The sequence below is a fragment of the Aphidius gifuensis genome, linkage group LG2 (genome assembly GCF_014905175.1).
Source record: "Aphidius gifuensis isolate YNYX2018 linkage group LG2, ASM1490517v1, whole genome shotgun sequence".
Classification (NCBI taxonomy): domain Eukaryota; kingdom Metazoa; phylum Arthropoda; class Insecta; order Hymenoptera; family Braconidae; genus Aphidius; species Aphidius gifuensis.
The window spans coordinates 6,567,119-6,594,844 of NC_057789.1; the positions used below are offsets into that span (position 1 = coordinate 6,567,119).

Sequence of the window (27,726 nt, forward strand, 5' to 3'; positions counted from 1 at the left end):
ACATATTAAATTTTTATCATGATTGATTATCATTATTATTTATGAGTATATGAGAATGAAATTTTAAATTTTTCTAAATTATATATATTCTAAATTATTAAAAATAACAATCATATATTCAATGATTATTATTTTTTTACAAAATAATATTATTTATAATAATAATAATTATAATATCTACGTATCTTAATGATTAATTGGTAATAAATACTGTAAAAACATGTTTCGCATAAAAAAATGTAAATTCAATATAAGATTTTGTTTTTTTTTTTTTTTTTTTTGTTTTTGTTAAAAACTATTCATGTATATATACGAAAAAGTTTTGGTGAAAAATTGTATAATAATAAAAATAATAATAAAGATAATTTGTATATAATATGTATACATATAAGATTATATAAAAAATGAATTTTTGGATAAATACATCATCCTCATCATTTAATTATTTAAATATTATTTAATAGTAATAATAATATGTGTTAAGCAATGTATTGATATTTATAAATTTTGCTCATAGACATATATGATTGTGTAAATATTGCATAATAATTCAGTACTCAATTTGCCTTATCAGACTTTTTTTACTTTCATAAACTAATTGTTTTTCATAATTCATTTCTAATTTTTTTTTTTTTTAATAATATCGCATTATAGTTTGTGTATATATATATAAAATTTGTTTTCTTTTTTACTTTTTTTTTTTTTTAATTTTATAAATAAGATTACAATAAGATAATTCGTTGGATAGAAAAAATGCGAATGTTTTTTTTTTTCCACAATAAAAAATAAAAGCCAATTTTATTAAAATCTTCAATCTTATACTGGCAGTTATTTTCTTGTCTTTAAATTTTTTTTCTAAATAATAAAATTGCAAATTTTATACGGTGTGATATGATGAATAATAATAGTAATAATATCATTTATCGTGAGCCATTCTCTGGATTAATTTTAATGGTTACACGATTTGACAAAGCAGCTGCTAGCTTTTCTACATTACTTTGTAGAAGTGAAACTGGTCTTTCTTGTGTTGGACTCGTGACAATTTTTGTTGGTGACTGAGGATTGATTACATTTTCCTGTTGAGTAAAAAAATAAAAACATAAATATATATTATTAACACAGTAAAATTGCAAGAAACAATTATTTCTTAATAATTAATATATGCAATAATCCATTACAAATATCCGGGTAATAATTATAATTTTAATTGAAAAAATAACTTGATAGTTTTTTTTATTTTTATAAAATAGATATTAGAATATTTTAATTTACCTCTTCAGTTTTTTTTTTTAAATTTGAACGTTGTAATGTAGCAGCAAGTTCATTTTGAAGCCTTGAAACAACAGGGCCATTTGATACTTCCTCAAGTATAACTGGTTTTGGTGAATCTATCACTGTTTTACCTTGTGGTAAAAAATCAAGTCTAGACGGTTGTTTTAATTCACCCTCATATGTACCAATTTTAACAGCAATTTTACCAACTTGTGATGACACTGTTACTGATGATTGTGTATTATTATTATCAATTTTAGTTATACTTTTTTTTTCCATTATTGGCACTTGATTATTTGTAATTTCTTTATTAATATTTCCATTCATATTGGGTTTAATTGGTGGTATTGGATGTCGTGGACTACCGTTTGTTGGTGTTGTTGATGGTGATGTATTTGGTGTTATTAAAAAATATGTTGATGGTGGCTTTGGAATAACTGAACTTGGACTATTTTTCAATTTAAATGATTCAATACTTTGCATTTCAACTGTATCATCCTTATTTTGTGTTGGTGATAATGGAAGGGGTAATGGTGGTGGTGGTGGACCACCACTTCCACTACTGACTATTCCATTTGTACGTTTTTCTTGATCCTGAAAAAAATTACAAAAAAAATACATATTAATTAAATAACTTTTACTTTTTATAATTATTATTTCTAAAATATATGCTGAGACCGAGTGAGCTCACAAATGTATTATTGATTATGTCTTTTGTTACAAGTATGACTTTAAAAAAATAAATTTTACTTTTATTTTTCTATCAAGCAAATAAAATTAATGTAATATAAATTTTTGATTTGTTAAACTAACAGTATATGGAGTTATTTTGACAATTAAACGTGGTCCTTTAGTTGTTCCATTCATCTTGTAATTAATTCCTCAAGTATTAAAAATTTTAAAAGTAAAAAAAATCCACTAGTATTACGATTAAAATCACAAGTGTTTGTTCAATAATATAATTTTAAAACGGAAAGTATACTCTCACTACAATCACACGAGATTCATCACACAAGTCAGCTGGAACCGACTTGAAAAAATTTCACTTTACAACTAAATAACTAATGCAAAAAAAAAAATAGAAATAAAATTAATTAAAAATTTAAAGATATATTTTTTTTTTAATTTTAGGATTTTAACGATTGATAATAATAATAATAAATTGAACTTTGTTCGTTGCTAAGTTTCGGTGGCTAAAAGATAAAAAAATAATGATGACGAAATTATATATAAAAGTTCAAATAAAAGTCTGTTAAAACCGGTGAAATATTAATAATTTTTTTTGATAAAAAATAATAGATGTGCACGACAGTCTGAGGTGCAACCAACACAAACAGGTAAGTATACTCTTTTTTACAAGCTACTATTACATAAGTCAATGTTTATTATTTTCCGTGTTTGCCAACGAGTGTCAGACTTTAAACGAGTAAAAATAAAAAAGAAAAAAAAAATAATAATATATTTTTTTACGTAGACTTAAATTCATCGATCGATTATTGATGTCAACTTTTTTTTTTTAATTTTTTTATCACGGAAGCAATATTGATAACACGATAAATGTATAAAATTATATTTCAAACACATAAATTAAATAACTGTATTAATTAAATCATTTATGAAAAATTTATAACAATTTTTCTGTCAAATAAACTTTTAAATCAACGATAATTTTATAAAAAATTTTCTTTGAAAATTTACGTTGTTAATTAATTACTCAAGTCGAGGTCGAGCACTCAACTGAAGACAACGATATTATGAAAATTTTGTCGAGGTGTTAATTTTGTTATCTCATTTTATTCAAGCGACATCAGGTAAATCTGTGTTAGTTCATATATAAACACTTGATGAGTTAAAAAAAAAATATAAAAGAATAATAAAATAATAATAAAAATATCAACGATAATATAAATATATATTTCTTTTTTTTTTTACCTCTTCATCAGTGTCAAGCGTCAGTTATCATGGCTTTTCTTATCAGCTTAATGACATGAACAATTGTATTTTAGAATTTTTATCATTTTATATTTACTAAATGAAAAAATAAAAAAAAAAGAACAGAAAGTTTTAAATAAAAAATTATTTTAATAGAAAAATTTCTATTGTTATTATTATTATTATTATTATTATTAATTTCTCATTATTTATTTATATATTTAATAAAATTATGAGAATTTAATAAAACTCGATACTATATTCCTTTCGCTTTTATTTGAAAATTTCACGGGAAGCCACGACTCATCCACTCAATAAGGAAAATGGAGAAAGTTTTAATTCCACGGTCTAGTCGCCTTTTGTTACTCATTATACAATTTAAGAGGAAGGTCAATGCACTCGTTGAATTATTTTTAATTTTTTTTTTTTCGTTTACGTTATTAATCTTTAATTCAAGATGTAAATTTTTGTCTTTGCATTTTGCCATATTTTTTCGAAATTATAATGATTATTATCATTGTTTAAAGTAAAAAAAAAACATTTTCCTTGAACTAAATTTTATATCAATAACGATATCATAAACCACAGAAATCCACGTCAATATTTTTTAGACTTATATTTATTTTTAAATTATATTTTCAACTTTTTTAAAAAAAGTAAAAATAAAATTAATAATAAATAATCATGTGACTGATATATTTATACTAATGAATCACTTATCGGTTTTAAAATTTTTTAAAATTAATTATTAATGATTAATATTATTATTACCTTATCATTTTCGTTTTGTGAGCACTGAGGTTTTTGATTATTATTAAACATCTTTTGATGTGCCCGTTTAAACTCCTCCATTAACTTGAAAATAAATTTTAAAAATGATTAAAATATTAAATATTTAGTGTAATCAAATTTTTATCAATCAATAAAAATTTTAAATTTACCTTGTCATGTGCTGCATGTGCCTTCAAGCTTTCTGGATTTTGTATTTTTTTTTGTTCAAACAATGGTTTTTCCTTGGCTACATCAGTTTTAGTTGCATTTAAACTTCTCTGTAAATTTTAATGAATACCAAATTAATTATAAATATTTATTTTAATCATAAAAATGACAATGTAAAAATCTAAAAAATATGACGATTTATATTCACGTTTTAAAAATTATAATTATACGGGTGCTTTTAATAATAAATTAGCAATTTATGAAAAAATGAATAAAAAAAAAAATATTACAGTACTGTTGATAATAATTTTTCAAGTTTTACTATATAATAGCGATAATGTCAAGTGTTTTAAATGGCACTTTAAATGAACACCTGAACCACTATGAACAATTACTCATTCAAGGTGAAACAATGTCTACAAGCAAAAATATACTTGAAATATGTTGAATTGTTTCACGAGTCACTTGGCTAATTTCCATGTTCTTAAAATTATTTAACAGCCAGATAAAAAAAAAAAAAAAATTTCTTTTGATTCAAACACATCAAAGACTTGTTGTTTTATCAATAAAATATCAAAGAAAAAAAATATATAATCAACAATGTATTTTCAAAAATAATTCGAAATTTTTTTTTTTTGTTTTATATTAAATTTAAATTATTGAAAAAAAATATTTAAATAATACCTGTTGAGCACGTCTTTGAAGTTCTTGTGCAATAGCAGATCCAAGATCTGTATTTGATACTGGTTGACATGGACGACTAGCTGGAACAACTGGAGCACAAACTGGAACAAGCTCAGGTGATTTAATTGGTGGTGGAACAATTGTCGATGCAAATGATACTGTTGATGATGCTGGTTCACAAGAAGACGTTGATAATGATGAAGAAGTTGATGCACAATCTTTACCACATGATTCAAGACTTGATTCAGTTTCAGTTGAACCAGTACTACCCATTGATACTGTACTACCCATTTGTTTATTCATTACCATCATTGGTTTTGAATCTATAACAAACAAATTAACAAAAAAAAAAAATGTTAATTAATTTTATATAAAACAATTATTAATCAAGTTTAAAAAAAAAAAAAATTTTTAATTAACCTGTTTGCCATTTGTATGACATTGGCGGTGGACAGGGTGGTGCAGGTGAACCAGAATTTTGATGAACTTCAACAGTTGTTATAGTTTTTTTTTCTATATCTCGATGTCTTAATTGATTCGATAAATATCCATTATCCTATATAAAATAAATAAAATAAATAATTAACTGTCGGTAAAGTTTTTTCTTTTTTAACAATCATCAATAAAAAATTATCACTTTGAAGAAATATAAAAAAAAAGAAAAGTAAAACAAGGAAATAATGCATACAAGTAAAGTAAATAATTGACGTACTTTGTTATAAGGAATTCTATCATCACCAGATGGATTATAATGACTATTGCCATTATCTTTTTCATCGTGTAATCTTCGATTTCTTTCATCAAGTGGATTGGCATCAAAGTCATGACATTCATAGTCTGTTGGCGGTACTGGATCATAAAGAGGCTCATTTCTTGCCTCATTTGATATACCATAATTACCATGATATCCTGTATGTGATGAATAACCAATATTACCACGGCTTTGATTGATATTTTGATTATAATTTTGATTAACTCTTATGACTGTTGTATTGTTTGGTTTACGTGTCCATTCTGATGCCTGAAAAAAAAAAAAAAAACAAATATACATAATAGAATTTATTTTAAAAAATACAAATAATATTTAAAATTAATCAATTTAATTTTTTTATTATTTACCTGATCACATGATTGACTCCATTCAGAGGATGAACAACTGCTTGTTGACATTGCCTGTTGATAGCATTGTCTAAACAAATAAAAAAAAAAAAATATATAAACACACATGTCAAGGTTGCTTATCTTTTTCTTCTTTTTTCATTCTTCTTCTATTATTAAATCAATATTTAATTTACAATTATATTAAAATAGCTCAATCAATATATGAAATTATTCAACTGTAAATAAATAATTAATCAAATGAAAATTAATTCAAGTATATGAATAATAATTCATAGTAAAGAAGCTTATCTATTATAAAAATTATTATTCTTTATTGTATAAAATTAATCATATATCAATTGAAAATTTTAACCGATTAATTATTAAATTATAAATAATAAAATTGATGAAATAATATAAAAATAAAATTTTTTTTTTCTAATAATAATTTTATGTTATCATGTATTTTTCATATTTAACCTCGTGATTATATTGGTCAAGGTAATATGATAACATGTACTTAATAAAATCATAGAATGCAATATACAATAGTATATAGTTTTGTATAATTTTAATAAATTTATTAAATAAATTTAAATTTGTATTACCTTCCATTTCTATTGATAGCATTATTATCACGTTGATAACGTGAACCAATTGTATGTTGTGGTGATGGTGGATTTTGATGTAATGGTGGTGGACTTGTTGGTCCTAAACTTGATGATTCTGAATCATAACCACTTGATCCACGCATCCAAAGTGTTTCTGGACAATCATAAAGACCATTACTAACTGGAATTGGACGATTAACAACAAGATCAAGAACAGCTGCACTTCTCATTGGTTCAATGGCTTTTTCAAATGGTAAATCAGTTAAACGTTGACCATTACACCAAATAATAACATCACCAGCTTTTAAACCAGCTGCTCTAGCTGGACCACCTTCTCTTGTTCCCTATAATTAATAATTTTATTTATTTATGTAAACCATTATTATATTGGTAATTAAAATTAATTATTATTAATATTTTTACCTGAACAGTTAATCCAGGTACAGCACCTCGACAAACACCACAACCAAGACGTCCTTTTTCACCAATCATTATTCTTATACGTATTTCATTGTAAGGAATTGTCTCGGCATTTGTTTCACTGTATTGCAATTGTTGTTGATGATGCTGTTGTTGTTGTTGTAGCTGAAGTTGTTGTTGTTGCTGTTGCTGCTGTTGTTGTTGAACCATGTGCCATGTTACTGGATCATTTGGATTACTTAAAACAATGAAAAATTAAATATTTATTAAATAAAAAATTTTTTGATTTAGTTTTTTATTGATTTTTGAAAATAAAAAAAACTTACTCTTTTACTGGAATCATGCCAACACCTATAAAAATAAATAAAATTTTAGTATTGAAAAAAAAAGTAACAGTGAATTATGTATTGTGCATTTTTTTTTTAGTTAAACATGTACATACTTCGAATTTTTAAAACCAAGACTTGTTGTTTTTTTGCCAAAAGTGCAACTTCATGATGTAAAGCATCCTCTATGGGATATCCATTTACTCTGAATATTTGATCACCAACCTAGATGAAATAAAAAAGAAAAAAAAAATAGAAAAATAAAATGAGACACAAGAATAAAGAGTTTTTCAAGAACAAAAAAAAAAAAGAGCAAAAGAAGAATAGAATAGAATGAGGGTAAAAAAAAATAAAATAAAATAAAGGGAAGAAAAAAATTGTAAAGAGTTTTATACCCTGAGGCCATTTTTCTGGGCTTCTCCGCCTGGTTGAACTTCACTAACGTAAAAACCAGCACCATGTTCACGTCCACCACGAAAGGAAAAACCAAAACCGGAAGCACCACGACGTCTCAGTCGAACGTTTCTCGTAACTCCAATTACTGCCATTCTATTGCCACCAGCATTACCAATGCCTGGGCCACCTCCGGACGACGACCCTGTTCCTGTGCTTGATGCACTAGATGAACCACCAGATCTATAATTAAAATATAATAATTATAAAATTAATAGATATATCCTTGTTATTATTTCAAACTCTTTTTATTCTATTTAATTTTTTCTAAATCAATTTTTTTGATCATCGTTGCAATTTTTATATAATACAACTAAAAATAAATGAATTTAAATTATATTCAACTGGTCTTTATAAAAAAAATTAATAAAATTTCAAATGTAAATCATCACATCAATATTATTACATCTATTTTACTGTTATTTATCATCTTGTTAAATAATTCCCAAAAGATCAATAAAATAAAAATAATAAAAAATAAATGCATCTAAAATCCACAAAGATAATATTTTTTTTTTTTTGATGGGCAATAATCTTACAATAAATAGTAACGAGAATAATATTATAAATTCTTAATAATTTAATACTTAAAAAAGAATTCTTGAGAAAATATTTAAAAAAATTTTTTTTTATGTTCCATTTCAAAGTTAACCAGTTTTTTTATGAGAAAAAAAAAAAAAAAAAATTGATTCATTTGATATTTGAAAAGACGAAGAAACTATTTTATTTCATTTTTTTTTTTCTTTTCAAGTTGTTAAGTTGTATCACTAATGTGTGATTTTTTTTTTTTTTTTTTTTTCGAAAACTGGTAGAAGCTTCAGGCAAAAATAACCATCATTACAGATAGATAATGATGAATATTTGAGAGAAAATAAAAAAAAAAAAAAAAAATAGAACACTCTGAAAAATCTAGAGTATAAAAAATATTTTTCTTTCCACATTGAGTTTAAATAAATAATAAAAAAGAAAAAAAAAGTTACAAGGTAAAAATAAATATATATAAAAAAAGGCAAAACAAACTTTTCATTCAAGTCACCCAGTTTGTCCAGGTGTGGTTACATATATACTAAAGATTTCACGTAAAATCTAAACTCTCAAGTGATGGTTAGCTTTTCCTGATGCTTGATTTGTGTCAAGATGATGAGTATACCTAAGTTTGCTTATAAAGTTGCAAGAGTAGGTCATTCAAACGATCATTCAATATCACATAAAAATAATTTTTTTTTCTTCTAAATTCCAATATTTACAAACTATAATAATTCATATTATTTGAATTTCATTATTTTTTATTTTTAAAATAAATAAAAATATAATCTTGATAAAAGAAATAAAATTATTTGAAGAAAAATAAAATTTTATAAATATTTTTCGCGCATATATTTAAAATAATCAATGATACCGGTACACATAATATTATTTATTTTTTTTTTTTCATTAATAATTCATATTTATTGACGATGTGGTTTTTAACAATTCAGCATCTCATTTATTTTATTTATTTTTTAAATTTTTTCCTTTTGATGTAAATTCAATTTACGTATGGCACAGTTAATGTTTAAAATATAAAAATTTATATGTCTTATGCGAGTGTACTACAGTTAAGAAAAAAAATAAAAATAAAAAAAAACGTCAATATCGTCACATTTAACGGCCTTATGAATACTTTACGATTGTTACCATTGAACTCAGTATTTAAAAAAAAAAAAAAACAAATTATTAAACTGCTGTCACTGAAGCAAGATTTGTACTCTCTCTCTCTCAATTTATTTAGCGGTGAAAATCAAAGAAAAAAAATATATTTGAAATATATATTTTACTTGAGGAACAATATGACATATTTTCGTCATGATAATTTGCATTTCGTTTGAAAAAAAATAAAATATATTCGGTAATTTTGTCACATACATTTATGGTAATTTGGCAGAATATTTTTAAAGATGTATAATTCCCAAAAGGTGACACACCCAGAACCAAGTGTTTTTCTTTTTGACATTTTTTTGCATTCATTACTTGTCACAAACTGATCACGTTTTTACAACGGGATAATTTTCATTTTTTTTTTTTTATTTTACTGTTCTAACTGTGGTACATATATTTTATTAAAAAAAAAAATTCTTTAAATACCTCAATAATAAATTTTTTTCTAAACAACAACTTAAAATTATTCTCGAGATTTTGCAATTGAAGATGTAAAAAATAAAAAAATAACATTTTGCGGTTTTACTTCCCGTAAATTATTTTTCACTGCAATGAAAAAAACAAATTTCAAATATAAAATAAATATATATTTAAAATTAAATAATAAATAAAAAATTTAATTTACAAATGATTGATTTATAATATTTTTCAATTTTTCATATAAATAATATTCTATAAATTTGGCAAATTTTAAACTTTCTCTAAAATATTAAATAACAAAATATTTTTATTGATAATAAAAATTTAAAGGGAGTTTTCTATTGACTAAATCCATATTTGAATTTAACGATTTTTGAAAAGGATGAAAAAAAAAAAAATCTCATAAATCATTCAAATAGACAATAATCATCATTTCTCAACTACCATCAGCATTGAATATATTATAATAAAAATATTTTATAATGGCTGTATTTATTTTTTTTGTCTTCTTTGTAATGAGAATAAAAAAAAATAAAAATATTTGTATCACGCCTGAATAAACGTCGCATGTGTATCTTATTTTTAGTTTATTTATTCTCAACATCAACAACAAACATCTCTAGTATATAAAAAATTTTTTTTTGTTTAAATAAAAATATTATTTTTCTTTTCACGCACGAATGCCACTGATTTTAGTTCAATTCATAAAATTAAATGTAATATCGTACCTTAATATCAGGTCATTGATATACAACAAAATCATTAATAAAATCTAAATGACATATCGATGATAACCATAACAAAAAAAAAAAAAATACTATTTATACTTATATATGGTTTTGTAGATTTTTTAAAAAAATTTATATTTATCATTTTTATATTTAAAATAGGTCAAATTGCAATTTTTTATTACGTAGAAAGTGGAAGGAAGTGTAAAAAATATATACGAAAAAAAAAAAGCTGATTGGTTGAATTTAAGTGAATAAAATAAATATATATATGTAATAAAAATAAATAAAAACAACTAAATAAATTTGCTAAAAAAGAATAAATATACTTTTCAAATTTTTTTTATATCTCCATACGAAAATTAAATAATTTAATTTCTACTTTGTAATAACTCAAATTATTTAAAAAAAATAATATATAGATCAAGAAAAAAAATATATAAATATATTTGTAAATAATTTTCTATACTCATATCAGCACCTTCACAAGTAAAATGATCATTATCAATCTAAAATCACGTTAAGGTGTGTAACGAGAAGTAGCATAATATTAAGCCGTACAGATTAATCGATAAAAAAAAAAAAACGTCTCATGTGTAGCTCAGATTTATCATTGATGCGAATCTCAGATAAAAGACACGAAGTAAAATAATTTGTACCAATATTCATTTCTTCAAATCAAAAGATAAATTTCTTATTTTTTTTTTTTAAATTTAAATCAATAGTTTTTTTTTTTACTATTCAAAAAATTGAAAAGTTGAAAAAAATTCTTCCTACTTGCTGCCTTGAGGATAAAAGTATAATTTATTCAAAATGTCCCATGGGCATGTCTTTATAGATAATCAACAAAGTAACTGAGCAGGTGTATTGGTTGTCTTGGTGGTACTGATGAGATCCACACATGATGCCCCCCAACGATATATTCAACACAACTTTGAGTATTAATCTTAACGTGATACCAAGTTAATGTACGTGATCTAACGTTTACCATCATATTGTATATAGTTGTATGGTGTCTGTCACGCAAGTTGTTGTTGTTTATAAGAAATGCGTGTACGTGTTGAATGAGTGAGGAGTTAACTCGTGTAAAAGACCATAGCATCAAGCTAATGTAGGTCAGGAGGTCAGTGACTTTTTACCCACGGGGAACGTACAGGCATACGACAGTAGTCAATATCATTTTTTAAAATAATTAAAAAAAAAAAAAAAGTTTTTTTTCCAACTTTTAAATAAACTTGTAAAATTAACCAGAAAAAAAATTCAATTTTATAATTAAAAATTCATGAAAGTCATTGTCTAAATTATTGATTTGTCATACATTTTTATATAAAAAATTTTTTTTTTTTTTTTCAACAAGTAATGATGATTTTTTCAATTGATTTTTTTTTTTAAATATATACAAGTTCCTAGTCATTTTTTTTATTAAATAATGGTATAATGAAAACTGATGATTAACATGCTATAAAATAAAATTAAAAAATTAAATCTCACGATTGTCGTTAATATCTGGTATTAGTAATGTGCGTCTTACTTTTACTGTATTTTATTAAATTCTTTTTTTTTTTTTTTTTAATATTTTAATTATAGATACGTGGTTTTTTTTTTTTTTTGTTAATCATTGACTTGTTCGCACAATTTTTATATGCAAAATGAAAATTTAACACATGCATATATTTTCTAATAAATAATAATAACAGATAAAAAATAAAAGAGCATTATTGATGCATTATTCATTCAGTTATATATGACATTATTATTATTATTTTTTTTTTTTGAAACACATGCATGAATAAATACTTTTATTTTTATATACTATTAAATTTTTTTTCTTCTATTATTTATTATAAAAAATAATAATAATTTAAAAAATAAATATTTTTGCTAAGAAAGTTCTTTTTAAAAAGTCAAAGTTTTTTTTTTTTTTTTTTTTTTCATGACAATATATGTATATATGTTAAACAAATAAATAAAAAATTCCAAACAACTTTTTTTTTTTTCTTTCTTTTCTCATGCATTGACATAATTTTTTTTTTTGATGTGAAATTTTTACTGGGGCTGAATTAGAAATCATTAATTTTCTATATGTATATATGAGTATGTTTGTGTTGAAAATTATGATAGTCATTAGATTTGTGAGAGCAAATAATAATTCGACAATAACCAAGATGACACCTTTTTTGGTTTGAGTTATTTGGACATAAAATAATAAACGTGATTTCTTATATATACAAGATCAACATCATCAATAACTATTTTGGATATTTAAAGAAATCGTCAGTATTTAAACTCATCGAAACATCAATATACTTATTTAGTTCAAAGAAATTTTTTTCTTTTTTTTTTTTTTTTTATTATATACAATTGCGGTTTAAAGAAACTTGATAATTTAAAAAAATATATATAACTACTGTGTCTATACATTTATAAACTGGCACTTCTTCTCAACAGACAAATTATATTTTTTTTCTTATTTATTTATATTTTTTCTTTTCTTTACAGTTATGTGTATATATATGGGATTCCCTTGGGTTTCGATTGTGGTGTGAAGAACACAGAATAATATACTTTTTTTAAAATTTTTTTTCATTATTTTATATCTGTCACGCTTGATTTGTTAAAGATTATTAGAAGATTAATTATTTCAATGATTAAAACAACAGTTATTATACAAGTTATATTTGGATTCTCTAACAAATAATTTTTGTTATTTAATTTGATAAAATAATAAATGTTTACTTCAATCAAACAAAAAAAATTAAAATTAAAAACTTGTAATCAATTTTAAAATATTCATAAATTTCATTTGATATTTATCAATGCGGGAATTGATGTAAATTAATAATAAATTATTAATAAAATATCTAAATAGAAATAGAAAAAAAAATAAAAATAAAATTTGTTACAGGTGTTGCACCTTTAATTTACGTAATCACAGATGTAAATTTATTTATAATATATGCATTACAGCATTCAAAAAGTAAACACTTTCTACGTAATGTACAAATGATGCGAACAACAAAAAAAAAAAAAAAAAAGAAACAAAAAGTTCTTGAGTGTTGAGCATCCAGATACTTTCGAACATCTTTGCAGATATAACAGTTAATGCCTATAACATTGTTGAATGAAATAAATATAAATAAATACCTATATAGGTAAAAAAGAAACGAGAAAAAAAAAAAAAGATTTAAATTAAATATAAAAAGGTGTTTCACGTTTAAGATGCTGAAAGTTTAAGCATGTTGCTGTCACTCAATTTGTAGAAATTTCTGGCAGCTCAAATAAATATATTTTTTACAAAGCATTATTCAAAATCTCATAACAATTGCATAATAATACACATGACAAATAACAAAAAAAAAATAAATAAAAAAACAATTATTATAATCAAATTTGTGTTAATAATTTTTCAAATTAAAAATATGTATGTTTTTTTATAATTAAAGAATAAAATAACCATTTATTTTGTAATTTTAAATTTAAAAAAAAAAAAAAAAACATAATTTAAATAGTATATTGTAGATAAAATTAAAAAAATAAAAACAATTTGATGATATTGAGATAGATGTCAAGGGCATGAAAAATTATCTATGGATTATACCTTCACTTTTCTTGTGACATCTTTGACTTTTTTAAAATTAAAAAAAAATATATATATTTAATATTTCTGCTAATAGCTGATGCTCAAGGCGTAAAGTAACATATGAAATAAGACCTATTGGTTTTATTCCAACATGTGTAAATAAATGTTGTATATATATAAACATACAAATGTTGATTTTCTTTTATGACCTTTCTCATGACTTGAGAAAATATATATTGACTCAATTCATCACTATGTATTTAAAATTTTAAAACAATCAATTTAGTAAATAAATATAAAATGTTTTTTTTTTTTCGTTAAAAGCTTGTCTATTTATGTAAGAATTTTTTTATCTATAAATATAATTGATTAATATTTAAACATAATTAATAATTATTTAAAAAAAAAAAAAAAAGGTAAAAAATAATAGTATAAATGAATGAAATGAAATATTAAGACGCCAAAATTAAACAAGTTGTTTTTACGTGAATATTTTTATAAATGGATTATAATATAAATATAATTGCAATTTTACAAAATTCACATAAGCCTATTTAGTCATGAGAACTTGTTGAATTGTGAGATTAGAATGAATACATGTTTTATATTGCAAGTGTTGCTGGAAAAATATGTTGTTGTTGATGGGAAGGGCGTTTTCAAATGGATTATTATAACTCTCGCCACACTTTAACATATTGTTTATATATATATACAATATTTATAATATACACTTGCTATAATGCATTTCTTAATTATGTAACTTTATAGTAAATAGTATATAATATCAAACTATCTTGAAGAATTCAAAGGAGAGACAAAATTTTCTCACGCATCAAAAAAATTTCAACAAAATTTATCTGATAAATAAATTTTATTTCATTCAGTCAATTGTTAATTTAGAAAAATTAATTAAATAATCATTTTTTTTTAGATTATATTCAATTGATATTTAAAAAGTAAATAAATCAAATTAGAATAAAAAAAAATTCAACAATATATAGTTCAAGTAGTAGAAATAAAAAAAAGTAAATATATTTATAACCTTTGAGTTATTTAATAATGATATTTAACTTTGAAAAAAAAAAAAAAATTGTTAAATAGACCTTTGAAAAAAGAAGAAAAAAAAATTAAATTGACGACTTTTGGCTGGCAATTCCCTGGGGCCATTATATATGGCAAAGTATTTTTCTCATCAAAATGAAAAAAATATAAAAAATTATAGACATTTCAATATAGCCAATTTTAACTTATAGCCATTTGTGACTTTTTCATAAATACATATATATTATTTTTATATAAATACAACATTGTTAATACTTGAGAATAAAACTTTCACTGTTAATTTAAATTTTGATTAATTATTATGGTTGTATTATAAGATACAATTTTTTGAAAAATTACCACAATCTCACCTCGAGGGATCTCTAGTCACTAGTGCACTCTATGCCTTTTCAAAACTTGAATGACTCTTATTGAATTTTTTTTTTTTTTTTCCTTTCTTTTTCATATTACAATGCGTACTTGTTATATGATTATTTTTTAGTTATTTTTAACTGTCATTTTACTACTTATACTACGTCATTCAATTAATATCAAATTTTAATATTATATTATTTAATAAATTTAATAATTTAAAATGATTTATATATAAATTTTCTAGCTGAAAAAAAAAAGCTACTAAATTAATCCAAAATTTTTAAATTAATAAATAATTGTCAATAAATTAAGTAGATACTAAAGTTAAACATTTGAGTAATGTTGAATAATAAAAAATTGTTATTTATTTTATTTTTCAATATATGACTCATTTGTTTAAATATTATTGCGTCACTTTGTCACCCTTGACAATTGTAGATTATCGTTATCGTAAAATTCATTATGTATTTGCATACACAATGCTAAAAAAAAAAAAAAAAAAGAATCTTTTATGAAGGCAAAAAATAGCAAAAAATAAAATGTAATGAATAGCATGTGACTCATGTAAGACTTGCCCAAGCCCGCACGACGTTTGTTCATATCGATCTTGTGTCATACCCGCCGTTTTAAATCTATTTATGGTTAAATATGAAGATAAGCAAAAAAAGAAAAAAACCTTATGTGTGCATGGTGTTGATAAAACAAAAAAAATATATTTAAACATGTTTATTATACAACAGGTGTATATGTCAAAAAATAAATAAATAAAAGTGAATATATATAGCAAAAAAAAAAAATAATTAGAAAATTAAATTATGTTTTTTGATTAATTTAAAGAAATGATGAAAATAAATCTGACCCACTCTCGATGTAAAAATGAAATGAGTTCAAGTAGATAATAATTTACACAAATTCACACGAAAACTAAGTGTGATTAATCCGTCACAAAAGAAAAAACATGCCACACGATCTTTACTTTGTAATTTAGTCTTTTTATTTTTAAATGAAAAAAAAAAATTTTTCTCTATTTGTAATGTTAGTTGTTTTTTTTTTTTTTCGCTTTATTCTCCTTTTGCGCACTTTGTCTCATCATTCGCGACGATGTAAAACAATAGAAGTATGTGTTGCAACCGGGTTAAATTTTGTTACAAAGCATGAAAAACAAAATATATATATCCTGACATATGCGAGCAACTTTTACACAAGAATATTTTTATCCATAGTGTAAATGAAAATATAATAACGTTGAAAATAAACAATTCCTGTGAAATTGTTATTGTAAATTTACAAAGGCAAATATATTTTTATATTTTATATTTTATACTGTTGTTTAACAATTTTCCAAATATTTAAAAAAAAAAAAACTTTTAAATATGAAAATTAAATAATAATAGTATAATTTTTTTTTTTTTTTCCTTAAAATGTAATAAACATTTTTGCATCACTTGAAAAGTGAAAAGAACAATAAAAACATTAATTATAATCAATACAAGAAAAAAAAAAAAAAATTAATAACAATTTTTTTTTTACTGTTACTAATTTAAATTTTGAAATAAAAATTTTTCCTCTATTTCCTTGATTTTTTTTTATTTATATTATTGAAAAAAAAAAAATCTATTTCCTGACGCTTAAAACCAGAACAAGTTAACTAATTATTATTATTTTTTTTTTTATTTTTCTATTTTATCTAAAAACAATGTAATTTTGTTTAAAAAAAAAAAATAATAAAAATAGTGTCATAATTCAAAAAACTAGAGTGATAAAAATAATAATAAATTTTTTTTTCAATATTAAATTACCTGGATTATCAAAGAATATAAATTTTCAAGGGTGAATTATAAAATCTAAGGGTAAAATCAAATCTTGACACAAATTGGATTTTATGATATGGAAAATTGAATTCTCAATATAATAAAAGAAAAAAAAGAAAAAAAAAATTCTTTGAATTTAAAATCTCATTTATACTGATTGGTAAATAAAAAATTCTCGAAATACCTGAAGAGAGTTGAGTTTCACTTGGTAATAAAAGAGGTCAAGTGCCCTTAAGGTATCGATTGTATATACCATCATAAACTTTGAATTTAAAAATAATATAAAAAATATTATAATATTAATTACAGCAAACTTATATTTCTATTTATTTTTTTCTTTAGATAAAAATACCAAAAACAAAATAATCTAAAAGTAAAATAATGAAAAAATAAATAAAACAGTTTGTCGATGAATAAAGATATATATATGAAATATCTTTTGTTAATAATTGCGGAAACGATGAAACAATAGGATGCAAGCAATAATATTCTATAGCAATAATAACAAATCATACTGCATGTTTAAATATATAAACATTCAATGTTGAATTCTAAATACATATTTATATTTATACAAATATATCATGCACGTTGCTCATTATTATTATTAGCTAGATCATGAGCCAACAAGAAAGTCTCAGTTATATCAGTGGCTTTCGTGGTCGAGATAATCGACCTGAGGTTTTTTTTTTTTTTAACTTTAAGGTATCTTCTGTAATAACTTCTGTATTATATAAAATATAGATGAAAAATCTTCATCCAATGAACGACTACAAATATATATTGCATATGCCAATAATCATTTTTATAATGAATAATAATAATATATAAAATTAAAAATGTGTTATCTTAATATTTCTTAAACATTTATATATTTGTAGCGCTCTGATTTATTTTATGCTAATTAAAAATTTATATTTATAAACCTACAGTTATAATTATACATAGAAAATTTTTTAATTTCTAATTAGTTTTGTTGTTATTTATTTTTTACTTGGCGTAAATATTATCTTAATTTTGTTTTTTGTGTTAAAAAATAAAATTAGTGTAATTAGCATTTAGTTAAAAATAATAATTTTTTTTTATTATAATAAAAATTATTATCTAAATTTTTATATACGAATAATAATTATAATACAAAAATTAAAATTATATACACATAATTTTCAATGTGATAATTATTATGAAAAATAAAATACTCTTGTAAATTAAAAATTATAAATTATTTTTCTCTTAGAAAATAAAAAAAAAAAAATTATCTTTCTACGTAATTTTATGTTTTTTTTTTTTTAAAAAAATTCTTAAAAACTTTTTTTTAACAACAAATATTTAATTATATTTTTTGCATAAATATATATATATATTTTTCTGAAAGTTTCAAATGAAAAATAAATATTACATTAAAATTAATTTTAAAAATTTTTTTTTTCGTGAAAGTTAATAATTTTTTTTGTTTTAAATATTATGTTGTTATATAAATTTTATTAGAATGTTTGTAATTAAAATTATAAATTTTTAGTTTTATTACCGTATTTAAAAAAATTTTTTTTTTTTTCGTTTTTCATTAAATCATGTAATTTAATTTTTAAAATTGCGTGCAGTCGTATATAGTTTTATGTCATTTCGGACAATATAATCTCGTTAATTATTATTATTTATTTTAAATATTAAAAATCATTATCATTATGTTTACTTGGGAGGATTTTCATGGCAACTTTATCATATAACCTTTGTCATGAATTGATCAGAAAGTTATTTTTTTTTTTTATACAAAGGTCCATGTATGAAATCAACATATGCTATTATATTAATATAAAATAAATATATATAGTAAACTACAGAGTACCATATACCGACACCACTTCCGTTCAATCAATCTTGTGCATTGTCCTCGACAGGTGGACCATAATAATAATAATATCTCTCTCTAGAGTTAACCGAGTATGCCCTTAATAAAGCATGATATTTTATATAATATTTTTTCATTCAACGCAATAATTTAATTTTATATATCTGACTACAGTTCTATATATGGGCAATATTATTTTTATTTTTCCCAAATTCGGTAAGTATTTTTTTGCCAAAAATCATCATTGTTAAAAAAAAAAAAAATATTTCCAAGTAAAAATTTCATGAAATTATATAGGTATTTCTAACATCTAAATACAATAATTCTAAAAATTATAAAATTCACTCTGCATCTTTTTGACAAATAAATAATTTTTTTTTTTTCATTTACTGAATTTTCTTTTATTGAAATATATGAATTTTAAATAAATTTTTTATATATATACTTATGAGGAGTATATTTATTCGTTTGGTTGGTTTCCGGTCGATAGTTATTTCAATTTTTATTTTTATTTCTTTTTGCAGTCTAATATAGACCTTTATAATATGTTGCTTGTATATATATGATATTGTATTCGATTTGAAAGAGTTTCTTGAAGGCAACCATATAACATAAAATGTATATATAAAATATATATTTTTATGGTTTATATTATATATATAAAATAAATAAATAAATAAATAAATACACAATATAAAATACCAATGCAGTGCAGTAGATGGTGGGTTTGACTTTAGTGTATATACATGTATGTTAAAAAAGCGCTGATTCCCGCGCACACGATTTCACTTCGTTTATCCCATCTTATACAGTGTAGATATATAGGTATATAAACTGCGATTTTTACTACAAACGAGACGAGAGCGACCCCGTTGTCACGGATACCCGACGTGACGATACGTTATTATAAATGTGTGAATCGATCAGTATACAGAGGCTAAATAAACTTGACTACTTGAAATTTTAATGAAAAAAAAAACTAAACTAAATAGAGCCTGATTTATTTCATTTTTTTAAAATGAATAAATATATTTTTCAAAAAAATTATCTTTGTTCTGAGTATACTGTATATAATTATATTTATATATGTATAGGAAGACAACATATTGATCCAGTAGGGTTTATTTAATTATTTTGAAAAAAAAAAAAAAATAAAAAAAGGGTGTCGAAGACCCTATCTATCCTTTGGTAACATATAAACTGCACCGACCCTGAATGAGTTGAAACGTGACTGAATTTCATAAAACATTCATCCAACAAACGCAATACATAAATACAAACAAACTTGCTTATACTGCATATTTAAGACAAGTACATTTTGCACGCGATCAACAATGCCATTTATCTATTTGACACTCAATAAATCAACATTAAAAACACGATTGTTTAATTGTAAAACAAATAAACACGTATATAAATTATATTTATAAAATTCAAAAACAATTATTAATAAAAAAAAAATATATAAATAACAAACAAGGAAGTAAAAAATAAAAATGATGAAATATAAAATATAGATTATATGAAAAAAAAAAAAAATTTAAATTGTTTTATAAAAGACATTTACCCTCGAAAGAAAATCGATTTGAACGCACTGCCAATTTTCTCAGTCGCCAAATATTGATCCACCCCGCAAGGAGAGTTCATGCACCCCGAATAAAAACAACACACACACTCACACATTTAGAAAGAAAAAATTAATTAATTAACTAATGAAAAGTACTAAATAATAATACTCGGACTAATTAATTTTCTGATGAAAAATTTAATAAAAAGATGATGTACTCAAATAAAGTGGAAAAAAAAATTAATTTCAAGCAAAAATATAATTTTGATACTGGCTGGGATGTATAATAGATGAATAAATAAAAATTCCTAAGATTAATAAATAAAAGAGCATGATATAAATTTTTTTAAATAAAACCCATTCAGATGAATGAAAAAAAAAGAAAAAAAAAACATTAACAAGAATGCTATAGATATGAAGTCTGATATGATGTATCAAGTTGGCTATTTGACTTCCTTGCGTTTACAGTGCAAAAAATAAAATATGTGTATATAAATAATAAATATATATATACATATATATGAGAATGAAAGAGTCTCGCGGTCAATGGCTGCGGCGAACCAGGTTCAAGGAAAGCAGACCGGTTTGATTCGACACCGCGCGTTCGTTGTGAACACCAAAGATATAGAAAGGACGTACAAAGTTAAGTGAGATTGTCTAGGCTCAATGCAATAGTTAAAATGAGAAAAAAAAAAATAAATAAATAAATTACGTAAAATAATAATAATAATAATAGCAGAAAATGAATGATAATCAAAAAGAAGATGAAGAAAAAAGAAAAATGAAAGAGATCTCAGATCTCTTTGCTTGTACTGAGCAAAAAAAGAAGAAAAACTAATGATGATGATGGGTGAAGCAGGTGTTCAACAACAGAAAATATGCTGACAATTTAAATAAAAAAAAGAAAAAAATCCTACGTACACTGTGAAGAATTGAAAAAAATATATTTAAAAAAATGATAATTGCATATATAAATTAAAAATTCTATGAATGCTTGAATAAATATATTTTATAATTGAAAAATAATAGTCACATAATTATCACAAATAAGAGAAAATTGAATCTTCTTTTCTTTATAATATATATATATCCAATTAAATAAATCTCAGAACACATATAAATATTTTGTATATATAAAATATAAATAAAAGAAAAAAAAAAAGTAAATTTTTATTTTCTCTCTAGTTAAATAACAAATAAAATTCAATTATTTATTTTTAAATATAAATAAATAAATATTTTCATTAAATTCACAAGTATAATCCTACTCCCAAGTTATTATTTTAAACCAAGACTTTCCACATTCAAGCGAGAGAGCACAAGAAAAATAAAAAAAGTAGAGAAATACCATCGACAATTGGCTCCAACTGGCATTCACCATTTAGATTATTCACCTTGTTCTTTTATTGATTTATTTATTTCATTTATCTATTTGATGTTGTATATTTTTTTTTTTTAAATAAATTTTATTTCATTGGCAAGTCGTCACACACCCGGTTTGTAACCAGTCAACCAACCCCCTTACAAACCAGATGGCGTGAAGAGGAACAACCTGACATAAGCAAACGTCAGACAAACTACCTTTTGCAATTCCAAGGATAATATACATTTTATACTTTTTTATATATACGATTAAAACTTGTATTTTCTCTGTCAACTAAAGTGTCTCTATATGTACCTTATAAAATTACATAAATATATTTATTTTTTTTCATTATTTAAATTTCAAATATCTATATACTATTTTATAAATTTTTTTTTTTTTTTTAATTATACATATTTAAATTTATTTACCGGATAAAATGATAAGTAAAAAATATCATGCATATTTGACATTGTTGGCTCGTGAAAAATATTATAATTATTATTTTTGATCGAGCACGCGTAACCGGGAAAAAAAAAAATTATAATAAAATAATATTATAACAATAATAAGCTGCCCTGGTGGTCTCATTGCAACAACTCGTCAATTTAGAATAAAAAAAATAAAATATTCAGTAAATTTTGAAAATTATTTTCTATATTAAAATTGTATATTATTTTTTAAATGTTATTATTTATAAAAATATGTATGTTGTTTAAAATAATAAATATATTTGGTTTATAAAAAAAAAAAAAAAATGAAAATATATATTTATTAAAAGAAAATTTTGATATGCATCATTGATTATTAATATTGTAATTATTAAAAATTTCAATTTCATATTATTTCGTTTTTTTTTTTCATATAAAAAATAATTTAATAATTAATTTATTATCATATAAAAACAAATTATTTATATTATAAATTATATCTTAAATTTAATTCAATTTAATGATACAAATTATAAAATATATTTAAAGATTGATAATTAATTAATCGAGTAATATAATGTTTTCAATTTATCGTTATATTGGAAAGTTACGAGGGAAAGTTAATCAACAGAATAAAAAAAAAAAGCAAAATAAAATGATAGTAATTTCAAAAAAAAAAAAAAATATAATATAATTATTGATCCAGATTAAACTTTAATTGTCAAAAAAAAAATAAATGTAAAATATAGATAAATAATTCAAGTAAGTCGATTCGCTTGCACGAATTTCTAGAGCATTAAAGTTATTTAAGCGATTAGTTTTCTAAGCCTCATCAACAATTCAGGGTGGTTTTTTTTTCTATTTTTTTTAAATATACAATTATCAAGGGAATTTATAGTTCAAGTATTAGAGCTTAACGAGATGTTCATATGTTTATCATTAGATATTTTTTTGTGCATATTAATTGAAAACGTGGGCGCGGCATTATAAATTTTATATATTATCTTTCACGTGAATTGTCATGAAACTTTTAACTCTATTTTTTAAATTAATTTTTTTCATCTTCAAATATAATCCTATAAATGATGCTTATCAATCAACATATTTAAGGAAAAAAAATAAAATTGTTTAAATATTATTTAAATATGTTAAATATATTATCAAAAAAAAGCAATCAAATAAAAAAATTTGAAAGATAAAAAAAAAGTAATTATCATATGGTAAAATAAAAAAATAATATATAAAGATATAAATTTAGATTTAATTTACTTTAGTATAATATACCTATAAAAAATTTCTATATAAATTTTTTAAATAACGGTAGTCATATAGGCATTTGTGTAATAATTTCCCGTTCAAAATCCCAGATCTAATATTTCAGTCAGGAAACCCGATAATACCGATGGGATATCTCGCAAAATTAATATATTGGATATCATCAAATTCAAATTTCCTGATGAAACTTCTCATCCTCTATTAGATTATTATTTTTTTTCAATATTATTATCATTTTATACTAATAATAATTACTATTTGAAAAATATAAAAAAAAAAAAAAGGTTCATTTAAAAAACAACGCCATTCAATGAACTAATACAAAAGCGACCATTACGAAATTTTTTTCCTTTAATTACCATATCGATTTTAATTAATTTTTTTTTCATTTATATTTTTCTACTCAATTTTACTCATTCCACCCCTATTGTTATTATATATTTATTATTATCAATTAAAAAATATTTATATATGAAAAAAAAAATTGAAATGTTTTCTATTTTATTTATTCAAATATATATGCTATTTTTTTAAAATAAAAAATTAAATAAAAACGACAAGATAATTGTTTAAATATTTTTCTAATAATATATTGATTAAACAATTTTATAGTATACCTTTGCATAAATGCAGTTGACATGTTATTATCCATGGGGCGATTCCATACGTTTTCAATCACCAACTTGACTTACACCATTTAAAAAAAAATTGTTTCGATAAATCTTTTCACTTGTTTTTTAAAAATATATATAAAACTGCCACTTTTAAACACTTTGTTTATTTAACAAAACTTTTTTTTATTTCACTATTTTAAAAATACTTTTTTTTTTAAATTAAAAAAAAAAAAAAGTAAAACTCACTTTTAGAAATGAAAAATTTTTATAAAAAAAATATGTTATTTTTTTTTTTGTATTTTAATTATTAAAATGTACAGGTAATGTGGTCATCTGAGCACTACCTGACGTACTGTAAAAAACTGTAGGTTCTGAAGTGCCGGAAAGACTGATATTAAATACACAAGAAACGAGAATGCGCATTGGACCGCTTCTTTTCAACTTGGAAGGAGTATAATTGTGTTGTAACATTATGAAGCTACATGTATACATATACACACATTTATTATGACATTTGTTGGTTGTCAGTATCATCACCAGTTGGCGTTTTAATAAAAACGCGCTTTGTTTTTAAATTATTATTACATATCAACTTGTGGTTAAAAAAACTGTAAGATTAAATTTTATTTTAGTTCAATTAGTAATCAAAATAATTTCATTAATCAATTTTAAAAAAATATCTATATACTTACAGCTTTATCATGGACATGAAATTGTATAAAATATTTATTTCTGGATTTTTCTTTTTTTTGTGAATGAATGAACAAACGAAGTAGCAGCTTGAACTTACGATTGACGAAAAACCGACCCTTTATTTTCGCATTGACTCATCAACAATCCACGCCCCGTTCCTGCGCACAATAAACACAAAATTATTATATTTTATTTTTCTATAAACATATGTCATTTTTATTTTTTTAAATTTTTACTGAAATATCCGGCTAATTCATGGTTTTAATATAATTATTTGTTCCAGGGTTTTATTTTCTTTTTTTTTTCGCATTCTTTATTTGTTCATCTTGGTTTCAACTTATAGTGGAAAGTCATTTATTTTCTCTCTTTTTCATATATAATAGGCCGGAACTTGACCGAGTGTACTTGTTCAATATACGACGAGAAATGCATGCTCCACTTTCTGTCAGTATCACATCAACCTGTTCAACCAAGATTTTTTACCAATTTTCTCTCTTATATTAACAAGTACTCATCATGTCTATCAAAAAAATATATTCATTATTGTTATTATCATTTTTCAAATATTTCCATTTACAATTTTATAATTTATAAACACGAAAATTGTCTTACGTAAAATAATTTCAATATAGTCATTGTAATTCGAATGATTTTTTGAAAATTTTCGAAATTTTAAAAAACACTGCTATCGAAATACCAGTTTTAAAAATTTTCCAAGCATTCTATGAGTGATGAAAAATATTGAAAATGGTATCAATCAACAGCTGGAAGCTTCCCGGAAATATACCCTTATGATTTTCAAATTTTTGAAGGACATTAAATGACGAAAACGTGACCCATGTGAATACTAAAAAAAATAATCCTATCAATATAACAAAAGCTGTCTTTTTTTCTATTTACGTTATTTATTTTTTAATTTTTTTGAGTGATAAAAAAAAAAAGTAAAAACGAAAAAATAAATCAACTAGATTTACCATGCATTTACATTGAAGGAATAAATTCACTTTTCCAATACTTAACTCGTGACTCTGTGAGGCTATTTGACTGTTTGGAAACTTCCTGTCTCACATGGATTTAACATTCGAGACGAAATCAATACCAGGAATCATGTATCTTTGTTCTTTTTATATTTTTTTGTTACATTCAAATCCTTTAAAAAGCTTACTCTGTATTTTCAATTGCGTCAACAACATATAAACCTCTGAAAATCATGATTATATTAAAAAAATAATAATTAATTTTTAAATTACATAAAAATTGACAAAAATTAAATACAATTTTAATTTTATAATGGTGAATGTACTTAACAATGGTGCATTGTTTTGATATATACCTACTGTTTTTTTTTCCTGACTACTTCAGGATTATGAATTGTCAAATGTTTACTCCGAGCCTCAACATTTTTATCCGTATTTCATAACATCAAAATAAGGGGTGAATTTGTATCTCTGCCTTTTTTTTTTGTACAAACAAAAGCATTATAATTATCTCTTTTATAATACTCTTGAAGTTTTCATTGCTGTAAAAATAATCATTATACAATTTGACTTATTATGTTTAATTTATAATAATATTTTACAAAGTAATTTATATTTTATATAATACAACAAAATCATAAATTAATGAAATTTAATATAACAATATTAAAACAAAAATTAAAAATAATGATAAATACAATTTTAATAATAATAAAATATAAATTTATTGTGGTAGTAACGTAGATTTCTTTATGAGAATGCGCACAATTTTTTATTTCGTGAATCAACAGTAGGATATACCCTGGCTAAAATATCGACTTGTGGACCACAGCCCCGGACAAGCGCATTCACTTCTTCAGTTGACGACTGAAAAACTCCACAGAGATAAAGCCAAAGAAAAAAAAAAAATTGTAGCAATAATACTTTTGTCCAAAACTTCATCTTCCATAGACATTGTAAATTTATTTGTAGCTCTCATTTAAAATAGCTACAAAAACAAGAAAATATTCATTTATTTTTTTTTTTTTTTATTAATACAACACATATTTAAAATTTTATATTTAATTAAATTAATTATGATTATGTCAATGTATTTCAGTAAGGCACACTGGGTTTATGTATTAAACAAAAACTCAAAATGCAAGCAAAAAAAAAAAACATTGCCGTTTTTTTTTTTTCGATTTAAATAACTTATTTAAATTTTAAAAAATATTCAAGACAAAAGAGCTCAACTTGATTTTATAAAAAAAATTTAACTTCAAATTTACATGTCGAATTAATTACTGATTTTTTTGCTGTAAGAATTTTATTTTTTTTAAATTTAAATGTGTCAAAGTTTTGACATGGTCAAGCTGAGCTGTCTTATCTCATATTTTTTAAAAATTTGTAAATTTAAAAAATTACAATTTCAAAAATAAATCCAACATATTTTTTTGGTTATTAATTTTTTAAATAAACTAGTGATAATAATAATCAACTGGTGTATTTTAATAACAAAAAATTTTGTCATTTGTTTACCGGAAATAAAAATAAATAATTTTTATAATATTTATTCACATGTTATAT

At 22.5% G+C, this 27,726-nt stretch overlaps 1 protein-coding gene across 2 annotated transcripts; it reads right to left on the bottom strand.

The window, feature by feature from the left end:
• Window positions 1-680: 680 nt before the first annotated feature.
• LOC122848733 lies at window positions 681-27,726 on the bottom strand. 2 transcript variants are annotated; one of them, XM_044147006.1, is made up of 17 exons: window positions 26,517-27,726; window positions 26,204-26,384; window positions 25,183-25,341; window positions 24,494-25,098; window positions 7,681-7,921; window positions 7,402-7,510; window positions 7,286-7,310; window positions 6,963-7,197; window positions 6,537-6,883; window positions 5,947-6,016; window positions 5,540-5,848; window positions 5,248-5,383; window positions 4,828-5,150; window positions 4,146-4,253; window positions 3,976-4,059; window positions 1,273-1,866; window positions 681-1,076 (listed from the first exon to the last, which is right to left on the bottom strand). In XM_044147006.1, the coding sequence occupies exons 4-17, from the start codon at window positions 24,526-24,528 to the stop codon at window positions 921-923; spliced, it is 2,772 nt and encodes a 923-aa protein (XP_044002941.1). In that variant the 5' UTR covers window positions 24,529-25,098; window positions 25,183-25,341; window positions 26,204-26,384; window positions 26,517-27,726; the 3' UTR covers window positions 681-920. The 2 variants fall into 2 exon arrangements, with proteins under 2 accessions (XP_044002941.1, XP_044002942.1); XM_044147007.1 differs by lacking the exons at window positions 26,204-26,384; window positions 26,517-27,726 and having other exon boundaries at window positions 25,183-25,682.